Source organism: Pogona vitticeps, chromosome 4, assembly GCF_051106095.1.
Source record: "Pogona vitticeps strain Pit_001003342236 chromosome 4, PviZW2.1, whole genome shotgun sequence".
Taxonomy (NCBI): Eukaryota; Metazoa; Chordata; class Lepidosauria; order Squamata; family Agamidae; genus Pogona; species Pogona vitticeps.
In genome coordinates this window covers 198,121,154-198,133,749 of record NC_135786.1, presented here as the reverse complement: position 1 = coordinate 198,133,749, position 12,596 = coordinate 198,121,154, and the positions used below count along the sequence as shown (strand labels likewise).

Sequence of the window (12,596 nt, the reverse complement as noted above, 5' to 3'; positions counted from 1 at the left end):
AATAACAGAGAGGGGAACTGTAGGTCATTTTCCTATTTTTAAAAAGAGTATTCAATTACAGAGTATGCATAGCAAAATAGTCATACAGCCAAAGAAGGAAATGTTGGAAGAAGCGTCCTCTACATCAGGGGTCGTCAACCCCTGGTCTGCGGCCTGGTGCTGGTCCATGGGCTTGCCGGAACTGGGCCGCAGATACGGATCTCTGTGTTGTACCCGCAGTGGGTGTGTCTCGCTTGCACAGTGGGTGTGTTACGCCCCCCGCGCATGGTGCCCCTGCCCCCCCGCTCCCCACAGCCAGTCCACGGCCCCAAAAAAGTTGGGGAATGCTGCTCTACAGATACATCGAACAGGGAAGTTCTTCAGTCCTTTTATTGTATAAAGTTTGCTATAGAAGTATCTTAGGGAGACACCGCTTAGGCTCTTTTAGGACTTTTCTTGTATGTAGAAAGATCTTTTAAAAATAAAAAGTCAAATTCAATTATTCCCAAGGCTGAGCAGGTACTGAACTGGTGTCTGGAATTCTATAACATGAGGGCCTAGAATCGTGACAATCTATGGACTCTCTAATTTGCAGCCCTGCTGGGCAAGGCTCTGCCTCTCACGCATGTGGCTTCATCCCTACATGCGCATGGCTCCACCCCCCTGCACGTTAGGTTCTTGTGATCACTGTGTTGAGGGAAGCGGAGTCATGTGTGTGTGCACACACACAGCCAGCTTAGCGGGAACCTTGCTGACAATCCTTTGTGCAACTGTGGTTCCCAGATATTTACAATGGTGCCTCGCTTAATGGGTGCCCCGTTTAACAAAGAATCCACATAGCGATGAAGATTTTTGGATTGCTTTTGCCATCGCATTGCGATTTTTCCTATAGGGAAAAATCGCATTGCGATAATGGCTTCCCCCCCCCATCGCAAATGCTCCATTTTTGCAGGGCTTGCGATGAGGGGGGGAAGCAATCATCCCAGAAAAGAACTGGAGCTATCTTCACCGCTCCAACCCCTCCCCCTCCTCATCTTACAGCTGACGGGCGGGAGCTGCTGCTGCTCTTAGAAGCTTGCCTAGAACCTAAATAGGCAGTGTAAATGCACTGCCGAAGCCTCGCCACCCCCCTCGCGCCACCCCCACGGCAAAGCGCCGCTTTTAGAGGTGCATTTTTACTGCTGAAATAGCCCCAGGAGGCTTCCGAAAGCAGCGCTTTGCCAGGGTGGGGGTGGCGGGGGGGTGGCGGGCCTGTCCCTGCCACCCCCCACCCCGGCAAAGTGCCGCTTTCAGAGACTTCGGCAGTGCATTTACACTGCCTATTTAACTGCTAGGCAAGCTTCTAAGAGCAGCAGCAGCTCCCGCCCGTCAGCTGTAAGGCGGGGAGGGGGAGGGGCTGGAGCGGGGAAGATGGCTCCAGTTCTTTTCTGGAGGGATTCCTCGCTTACCGAGGCGGCGAAAATGGCCGCCCCTATGGAGGATCCTCGCTGAACGGTGAGTTTTTGCCCGATAGGAACGCATTAAACAGGGTTTAATGCGTTCTTATAGGGTTTTTTGTTCCGTTGAACGATGTTTCCACATAGCGACGTTAATCCTGGAATGGATTAACGTCGTTATGCGGGGCACCACTGTATTTGGGACCAACTACAGCCTTTCCTGGCCAGGGATAGCCTGGCTACAGTATCACATCCAATTGTAACTTCCCGATTAAATTTCTGCAGTGTGGGACTGCCCTTGAAGACAATGAAGAAGATGTGACTAGTATACAATACAAATTTACTCTACAGCCAAAGACCCGATAAAATACAATATAAGTATAGTATAAATTCACAAAGTAAATTTAAAGAGTTTAAAATTAGTTGAATATCGGGATTCTCTTTCATGTTTTCTGGGCAGAGAGAAGGAATTTAGCCACAAGTTCTGTAATGGACTTATTTGTGACTAGTGCAATGCACGAAAGTTAGACTGCTAGTAGGAACACTTTAGAGCAGGAGTTATCAACCCCTGGTCCACAGCCCGGTGCTTGTCCGTGGATACGGATCTCCACCCCCCACATGCACGCAGGGGTGCCTGTCGCGCTTGCACGGGGGTGCCCCCACCCCCGCGCATGTGGCTCACCCTCCAGCTGGTCTGCAGCCCCAAAAAGGTTGGGGGCCGTTGCTTTAGAGAACCCATACGACATCAGTTCTAAAAGACTGGCACCGAATTTCAGCTACGAGCTGGTGATGACATTTAAATGGCCTGAGATGTTGATGTCTGAAAGCATGCCTTTTTTCCATACATACCCGGCCAAGCATGGAGATCAGGGCAATGTGGAATTGTACCCCTCTGTTCCCCACCATGGGGAACAATTCACTCTGGGGGGACATGTGAAAGGGCTTTCTCTGCTATGATGGCCTAGAATGCCTTCTGTGGTGGAGGTGTTTTGGAGGCCCACCTGGCACTGACATTGGTCTCATTTTAGTCACAAGTACATCACAACACTCCAAGAATGTATTCATCCTAATAGTTCCAGGCATTATGTGATTGTGAGGGACCAGCTATGTTGAGATTCATCAGTCATACTCATTACACATAAACACCAGTACATCTCTGTTCATATATAGTGGTGCCTCGCTTAACGACGTTAATTCGTTCCAGCGAAATCGCTGTAGAGCGAAAATGTAAAGCGAAAATAAAAAAACCCATTGAAACGCATTAAAACCCTGTTAATGCGTTCCAATGGGCTAAAAACTCACCATCCAGCCAAGATCCTCCATACGGCGGCCATTTTTGGTGCCTGTATAGCGAAGTGTCATGAGTGCTTCCGAAGACCTGGAACCCGAAGGGTTAAGTGTGGTTGAAGAGAATGTGGAGAGATCAGAAACACCTGAACCACCTCCAGATTCTCCTTCCACAGCAGACAGGCTTCGGGAAAGACTTAGGACAAGAAGATCAGAGGATCGCTCAAAGGCTGTCCACAGAAACCTACGTGCATCTAGTCCTGAGTATTAACAGGATAGAAAGCTTTCCAGCAGCTCAAGGAGCTGTTTTACTATAAAACAGCTCCCAGTGAAGCCAGAAATTCTGTGGAAGGAGTCAAAACCTTGGCTTGCATCCACGTTTCTTGTATGGTGTTCCTGACCCTGAACTCTGGACTCTGCCCTTGAACTATGCCGGTATTGGACTTTGGACTCTGACTCTGGACTACGCTATGTATCGGACTCTGGACTTTGACACTGGACTTCCTTCTGTGAGTTGATTTATGGACATTGGCTTTGCATTCTTGGTATTCTTGACCCTGGACTGGCTTATTGGACTTCGGCTGTTGTAACCCCCGGGAACGTGACATGAGGAATCCGCCCCTAAGCACAGCGGTGAGCCATTTTGAGCACCTGGTGGCCATTTTGAAAACCCGACGATCAACTGTTTTGCTCTTCGTAATGCGAAGAAATGGTTCCCGAAGCAGGGAACCGATCTTCGCAAAGCGAAAAAAACCCATTTAAAACATCATTTTGCGATCACAAAAACGTCGTGAAGTGGATCCGTCGTAATGTGGGGTAATTATTAAGCAGGGCATGACTGTACTCAATTAGCTTCTGATTCCTGCCTATGAAAAGAATTATCATATCAAGCTGAGATAAATAAATTCCCATGTTTACCAGCTTGAGAAAACTTGGTATGATAGCTTGACAAATACAACATCCCTTCTCTTAAAAGAAATCCAAGGTTTGTGATATTTCATCAACACCTAAGTCTTTAACATGCCTGTCATTTCAGACAGCTACAGATAAATATCATTATAAGTAAAAGCAAAATCATTGCAGACTCGTCCAGGGAAGCTCACATTAAAAATATAAAAATTAGTCTTGAAGGTGGCATTGAGTTTTTGACTTTTAAAAACTTTTTAGATTTCTATTTTGTTTTTATCTATAATTCTTGCACAGACTAATGTGGCTACCACTTCTACAGATAACTATCAGTACTAATAATGGAGTTATTCATTGTAGTTCATATGGATTAGTTTTACATTACTGCACTGGAAATAGAAATGGAAGAAAGACATGACTGCTTCAGTGTTATTATATGAACAAAAGCATTATCAAACAACCTATATATCACCTAAAACTACACTATTTTTTTAAAAAAGCCTACATAAAATAAGTCACATACCTTGCCTTTCTGTTGGCCTTGGGTTTTGGTGTGGTATTTTTAGCTTTTTTCTCCTTTGGCTCTTTTGGGATCTTAGGGGTTTTGGGAGTCTTGGGTTCTTTAGGCTCCTTCTTCTCCTTGGGTTCTTTTGGATCCTTCGGATCTTTTTTCACCTTAGGCTTTTTCTTTTTTTTCTTTTCTTCCTGGGAGCAGTCTAGAGATTTCCTGGTAGGATCCTGGCTGTCAAGCCCAACAGGAAAGCCTTCCTTACCAAATCCTTTGCTGGGACCTTCTGCAGCAATGTGATTGTTTTTCTTTTTCTTCTTCTTCTGCTGAGGCTGCTGCTCAATTGATGGAAGGTAATCATCACTTTTCAGTAGCTGGGCATTCGGTCCACTAACCTGAGTCATGTCTGGCACTGATTTGTCCAGGAAGGGTTCTGATGGAGAATGCTAGAAGACACAAATTCAACATTCAGTTAGTACAAGTCTTAAATTCAGTCTTTTGAAATCTTACTGACAGCAGATTTCTGGATCCTTTCTTTTTTCTAAGAAAGGATCCAGAATACTTTGGAAAAAAATTAAGCCCAGCCATTTAGAATATTAATATTAAATGATGAATGTATAATGTCTAAGACTATAATGTGAGTAACATATTCTAAACATTTAAATGGAAAAAGTACATTTGGGCAAATGTATAAATTGCACATTATCTTTTGGACATTCAAGGTGGTGTAAGAATTTAAGAACCAGCCTTTAACCCCCCCCCCATAAAAACAACAAGAAAGGACAAAATGCCAAAGCAATATTGTCTGAGGTTTTCAGAGGCAAATTAAGATACGGCCAGAGGCCCCTGATTTAAGACTTTCTCCTTCACGCTAGTTCCTCAGTTCACTGGTGGCATCTTCAGGAGTTCACAGGCTGAAATTCCTGACCTTACCAGGCTATGACCTGGAGAAGAATCATTTGCCTACCTGCAGTCCATTAGTGGACGTATCTCACACATGCAAGAAAAACTGGATATGTAGGCCAAGTGCACTATCATTCGCTATAAAGGGGGAAGACACAACATTGATCCTTCACAAGCCATATGGAAATTTGACATTTGCACATTGACAGCTGAAGGTAACAAATTATATACAGTACAGTCAAATTTTCCTTCCCATTTTGAAATTTTAGTATTCACTATATTTATTCTTCTGTTTCTCTCAAGCTCATGTACCCTTCAACTTCTACCGCCTTTGTGTCATACACTGATTTTTGGGTCAAATATTTTGATCAGTACTTGTACCTGCAAAGGAAAGCTTTTTTCTTTTCTTTTCCATTTGTTTTTCCCCACTAATATTATACTATACATCCTATTAGCCACCGGAATGTGGGCCAATTCTCTCCCTCCATGTCTTAGTTTTTGTGTTATAACTATATCATCTATTTGGCATACATCTCAAATCATTTAAACACTTTTTGATGTTGTACTTTCTTCCAAGATTGGGGGAAGACGATGTTGTGCCACTCTACAACTTCTTGCTTAGCAAAAATGTTTTTCCATTATAGGGCTACACAACCCAGCGCCAATCCTGGTTCCAGTTCTGTCTGCACATGGTACTCTGAACTCTTTTGAAGGACTGCTTTACTGACCATTCTGTCAAGAGTCTGTATCCTAAGTCCTGTGGCAACATTTGCCTGCTTTGGAGCAACAGCACGTACATGCTTCCAGTTCCATTATGTGAGAGAAGGCAGTTTTCTTATAAAAGGGAGGCAGAATACATTCCTCATGCCATCTCTTAAAAAAAAAAAAAAAAACCCAAATACACCCAGTCACTGCATCCCTTTCCTACCCTATGCATTCGGATTTTAATGTATAAAAACGAAGTGTTACAAGTTTCAAATACTTCAAATAGTTGAACATTTGTTGCTTCAAGTGATAATTTAGCATCTCAGGAGTAAGGGACATCTAGAAGAAAGCAACCAGCTAAGATTAAGTAATCCTAATTGATAAGTACCAGAACAATCCTGTTTGATAACCAGTAAGATTGGGTTTGGTACAAACTGCAGAATTTAATATCTTGCATACGCCTAAGTCATTTAGAAAAAAAGCTGTTTTCGTAAACATTTAACAAAGAACAGATGGCCTCTTTTAATCGTGGGGTGGGGTTGGGGGACTGGGGCTCACACTAATACCTATGCTGCAAACTATTAGGCCACATCAGCTCCCTAAAAAGCTGCATGGTACTTTCTTCAGTAATGCTATTAAATTTTACAGTGGACATTTTGTCATCAACTTTCACTATCTGATACTCAATCAATACCACTACATGTGCCATCAATGTACAGGACTCTTCTCCAAAAACTTCTTATTTAAAATATCAAGTGTGGAAATTCCCACACATTGAAGGGCTTCTTTTTAAAAAGCAATCTATTGTTAGTAGTAATTTAAAATTCCCCATGTTTCATTTGATATACTAAAACCCTGACACAAAATAACTTTATTTTAAAATCATGCCATTGTCTAGCAGCTTCCTGTGCATCTGGAATAAAACCTCAAGGTTAGAATTTATTTAAAATTACTTATACGGAAGGAGGAATTTTAATTTTCACACATATGAAAATGCAAAGCAATTATTTCAAAACAATCCAATTACAGAATGAAAGACAGCAATAGCTTAAAACAACATAAAGCCCAGCTCACAACACTCCCCTAACAGAAATTGGGCCATATATATGTCCCCTGATAGGAAATTCTAGATATGGGGCCATCACCAACAACAACAAAAGCCCAGTATGACAGAGGCCCCATGCTGGGGCATCTGAGGGTGCTTTAATGGCCTGAGCAGATTCCTAGAGCTACAAATACAGAAATATACAATGCAACAAAGTATGGAAATAATCAATGACAAACAATAAAAATTTATTTTATAATAAAATAATAAAAGTTTTGTGAATTTATATCCTCCGAAGTAGTACCCGGTGGTTAAAATCCTGTTCATGTAAGTTCTGCAGCATAATTAACTTTTTAATTAAAAATTTCCCCCATTCCAAAAGCTCATGCAGATCTCAAGTAATCTGTTGTGAACATGTGGGGGGCCAATAGATGGGAGAAGGAAGTCTTCAATTACAGTGGAACCTCTACTTATGAACATCCCTACCTACGAACATTTCAACTTACGAACCGCTCCATCCGCAACATTTTGCTTCTACTTGCGAACAGAGCTTCAACATGCAAATGGAAAAAGGCAGGGGAGAAGGGCAGGAAATTCAAACCGTTGGTGGCAAAGAGGCTGCTTCTTTGTAGCCATTTCACCCCAATGGTTAGGAAAAGAGAGGCTCAGCCTCCTGGGCTTCCACCACTGCTGTTACCGCCGCTGGGAGGTGAGCCACCGGACCATCCCAGCTGGGCTCAGCCTCCTGGGTTTCAGCGCCACCTCCACAGGCTTTCCCAGGGTTCACTCCAATCGCTGCCTTTCTCTGCCACAGCACAGGTTGTTTGCAGCCATGGGAGGCTTTCCCGGGGTTCGCCCCAATCGCTGCCTTTTTCCGCTGCCATCCGCTGCCAGGCCAGGGTTTCCGCGCCGCCGACACAGGCTTTCCTGGGGTAGACCGGGCCTCTCAGTCCGTAGGCAGGGCTTCCCGTTAGGTCTGGTCTACCAGGGCTTCCCCTGGTAGGCTCGGACTACCCCGGGAAAGCCTGCTTCCTGCGTTGGCGGAAACCCTGGCCCGGCAGCAGATGGCGGTGGAGAAAGGCAGTGATTGGGGCGAAGCCCGGGAAAGCCTCCCATGGCGGCGGAGAAGCCATGGCCCGGCAGCGGCGAATGGAGCCTGGGAGGCCTCCTGGCAGCGGCGGTGGAGGTAAGCTGCTGCTTTTTAAAAACTGTTTTGGATGGTTTTAGCAGGGTGGGATTGGGCTGGTGGGGTTATGTTTGTTTTTTATTTGTTTTGTTTTTGCAGCCCCAGGGGCTTGCAGTGTTTTATTTTGGAGGTTTTTTTCTTCAGCTGGAATGGATTAATCAGTTTTCAATGCATTCCTATGGAAAACGGTGCTTCTACTTACGAACGTTTAAACTAACGAACATCTTCTGGGACGGATTAAGTTCATAAGTAGAGGTTCCACTGTACTGAAACCTGCTACTGACAGTAAGGTCATCCAAGCAGTGATAATTTTCAATGAAGACTCCCTCCTCCCATCTCTCTTCCCCGATAGGCTCCCGACAATTTAAAGGGATTATTCAGGACTTGCGTGAGCCCCAAAACAGGAAGGAGAAATTGTTAATTTTCAAACATTGCCCTGGCAGATGTCATCATCATCCTTATACCATGGACTTTAGACAAACAGGATATCAGCCCAAATCTTTTGAGTAGTACCCAATGACAGCAAGGCATATCAGGGAATAGGGATTCAACCTGTCCTGGATAGGGTTACACTCCCTCTAAAAATTCAGGATCAGCAGCTTGGGTGTAGTATTGCTGCACTCATCCTTGAGTATGAATGCTCAGAACTCAGAGGTGCACAGGAAATAATCTTCACTGCCCACTACACCCATTCCTGGAAGTCTGATTTGGCAATAGCAATGCAAACCTTAGCTATGTACTTCTTGAATTACTGTCATATGCTCTACATGGGGCTATATTTCAAGACAGTTCATAAAGACTTTAGCTGGATCAATAACCAGGGCCAGTTACATGCAACATACAACTCCTCCATCATAACAATTTCATTGGCTGCCAATTCCAGATCCAGTTCAGATTTCTGGTTATGACTTATAAAGACCTATTCAGCTTGGGTCCAGATATGGGTTTTTAAGTTTGTCTCTTTGAGGCTACATGAATACACCCAACCCACTAGATCCCTAACACTCCCAGGCCATGATCCTCCAGGTAGCCACTCCAAGGCAGCCTAAGAAATCCTTTACTAGAAGTGGGACCTTCTTTGCTATGGATTCAATGATATGGACTCAACTGTTGGTGGAACTGCACCTGGCTCCCCTCCCTCCCAACATTTAAAAGATCTCTGAAAGCATTGCTTTACAGAGAGGCCTTTTCTGGCAACCCTGCTAGAGCGGTTCCTTGCTGCTCTATATGTTTACATGCCCATACCACATTTTTTTTGATATTTCCACCTCTTGATGTGTTGTTATTTTGTGCTTCATTTTGATTTACTGTTTCACTTGACTGTAAACTTCCCAGATTAGTGCATTTGCACTAATGGGGTGGTATAAAATTAACTACACGCAAAATAAATGCTATACCTCAGATTATATATGATCTTTGTGCAACCCATCTTCATATACCTAGCAGATACTTCCATCAAATCAACACTGTGTTTTGGAAATGTATGTGGGGTTCTGCATCATTTTGAATTTATTTGAAGAAAATGCAACTTGCATTCAGTGAAGATAGATTTAGTTTTCATGATCTCAATTTATATCATCAGGATATAAAAACCTGTACTAAAACTAGAATTATTCACCACAGCTGAACTAGCTATTGTGGGCCTTTTTGGAGGACTCCTGCTGGTGTTCTTCAGGTTTTGGGGTCTGTACATATTAAAACAGACTCTATTGCCCCCATCATCTTTGGAACAAAAGAATTATGATGCATATTAGCACAACTGTTTCAATTTGACACATTTTCACATGCTAAATTAACATTATGGGGTAATCCAGATTTAAAAATTGGGAAGAATTCTTTTGTACAGAGGGTATAGACAAATAGATCAACTGTCACTCTCTAGACCAATTAATGGGATACGATTTTCTCCCCATTTTCTAGCTTGAGGGCTTGGTATGACTTGTCAACCTCAGCTGAACAGCAGTACTTACAGTTGCACCACTGGCAGTTATCTAAATATGGTTCAGCAGTACTCAGTGCCTTTAAGTCTCCTGTGTACATGGAAATGCTTATTAAATCTGGAAACAAAACCATATTATTTCTCTATAAATACCTGCTGTCCATTAATAGATATAATATACAAGAACATGGGGATGAATGAAAGAGAGATATGTATCATTCTATCTTGTCTAACCGATGGAAGACAGTGTTTGCCAGCATACCTGAGGTACCTATGAATTTTAAACTATAATTTATCCAGCAAAAGATCACGTTTAGAATACACTGGACATCACAATGCTTCTTCTGGAAACGTCTGAGCAAATAATCTAAGTGCTGGCACTGCGATTGTCCTGGAAACATCTCTCAAGCATGGATGTGCCCAAAGGCTTGCTTCAGGAGGAGTTATTATCCTGATAGATGTCCGTCTCCTATGAACAGACAATCTTACACCACTAACATATACATGCATGGGATACAGTCCACAGCTACGCATGAATGTATTTTTAGATACCTGGAAACCTTTTATTGAAGTGTATGCAAAGATACTTTTCTCTTCTCCTTCTTTTTCCTTTTTCTTTTCAATAACTTCATTATTGGTTTTTAGTTCTACTGTATCTCCCTTTGAATTGCCATGCCCATTTGTTATTAAATATTAACTAATAAAAATTGTCGCTGCAATTTACACCACTGCCTTATGCTGATGTAACTAACCAACAGGATTTACACTACTGTTAAATCAATTACTCTTCGTCCATACTCTTGGGCAGGGGGACTAAACTGTGTGCCACACTTCTGTGCAGCAATGATTTCATGCTGGCAGATCAAACCAGCATTCTACAAGACATTTCCAAAACTTTGGACAGCCCAAACATAAAAGTCTAATTTTTAAACTGGGCTTCAGATCAGCATCAAATCTGGCACGGTTGCTTTGTGTTTGGGTGAGAAGTAGTTAACTGAGGAAAAAAGGAGTCAGTGTCTGGAATTTTCCCTCACTTCATGCCTCTTTGTGAATGGCAGTGAGCACAAGAGGCTATGTAGACCATCTTGGTTACTGCCATTGGTGTTGTCAACATTCATACTACCCTTTGCTATAAAGTTCGACATACTTTTTTCCTGCTAGCAACGCAGGCATTATGTTGTCCAGCATTTCTTGGCATTATAAATCATGGATATGGAAGTACAATATCTCACATTCAGAAACTGGAAGTTTTTAAAATGAAATGAATATTTAACTTGATGTTCAGACAGTACCATGTCAAGGGCCATATTGAATCGTTCGCAGGGGGTTTCAAAAGACAAAAGTCCAATAAGACAGTCCAATATCTGAAGTCCAGAAGATGCAGATACCAAAATGCCAAAGCCAAAACACAAAAGTCAGAGTCCAAAGGGAACAAGGTCCAAGATAAGCAGGAGCATAGATGCAAGCCAGAGTGTTGACTTGTTGCTTTCACAAACTTCCAAGCCTCTAGGTGCAGATTTTATAGCAGCAGCAGTCATTTAAACATTTCATCCTGCTAAAACTCAGGGCTGGTCATCCTGATGTTCCTATGGGAAGCATTCATGTGAACCTCTGATCTTCATGTCATGAGTCCTTGCCGAAGCTTATCCCTCACTCTGGCTACTGGGGGAGGAGAATCTGGTGGTGATTCAGTTGTCTACGATTCTGATTGCCCAGTATTTTCCGCAGCTGTAATTAACCCCTCAGATTCCAGATATTCTTCGGTTGAACCCATGACACATATGGCTTCAAGTAAAATAACTTTTCCTGCATATTTAGGGCAGATAACTACCCAGCAACTAGTTACTTAGATGCATGTTGGTGGTCTATCCAATCATGCATAATTAAAGATGGCACCCTGCACCTTAGCAAATAACGGCAATTAGCTATAGTAAGATCTGCAAACTTTTCATAAGCACTAATAGAACTCTGGCCGCCAGACAACAGAATCATAGAATAACGGAGTTGAAAATGGCATATAAGGCCATCAAGTCATTCTTGGTGGTAGCTCTGCAATTGTGGAACATCCTCCCGCCCAAAATCCACCTGACCCTTTCACTGGGCAACTTTAAAAAACTACTAAAAACCTGGTTATTTAGACAGGCCTTTCCAAATCAAAAAGCGTCCTGATGCAATAGTGTTTCTGATAACATAACATCTAATCTACCACCATGCTTTTCATGTTATTTTATTTTATTTTATTTTATGGTATTTTTGTTCTGCATCTTTTTATTTTATGGATGTTGTTGAGTTTTTGTGATTATGTTATTGTTTAGTTGTTGCAAACTGCCCACAGTGGCCTTGATGGGCGGTATAGAAGTCAAATCATACCAAATCAAACCAAATCAATCAAGTCCAATCTCTTGCTCAATGCAGGAATTCAAATCAAAGTATATTTGATAGACACGACTCTAATTTTCTCTTGAATATCTCCAGCACTGGAACACTCATCATATGCTGAGATAACTGGTTCTATTGTCATAGTGTTCTAACAGCTATGAAGCTTTTCCTTATAATCAACTGAAATCTGGCTTCTTGTAATGTGAGCCCATTATTAAATCTCCTGTGCTCTGGGATGATTGAGAATAAATCCTGCCCCTTCTCCATATGTCAATAATTCAAGTATTTAAAGTGTGCTATCATATTTCCCCTCAGTTTTCTTT

General features: G+C 42.4%; 1 protein-coding gene across 11 annotated transcripts in view; it reads right to left on the bottom strand.

The window, feature by feature from the left end:
* Positions 1 to 12,596, bottom strand: part of CHD7 (chromodomain helicase DNA binding protein 7) — a 195,854-nt gene that overhangs the window by 88,907 nt on the left and 94,351 nt on the right. For all 11 annotated transcript variants that reach the window (XM_072998969.2, XM_078393767.1, XM_072998966.2 and 8 more), the window contains one exon: positions 4,132 to 4,562. In XM_072998969.2, coding sequence (XP_072855070.2) covers positions 4,132 to 4,562 — 431 coding nt within the window. The remainder of the gene's footprint in view (positions 1 to 4,131; positions 4,563 to 12,596) is intronic.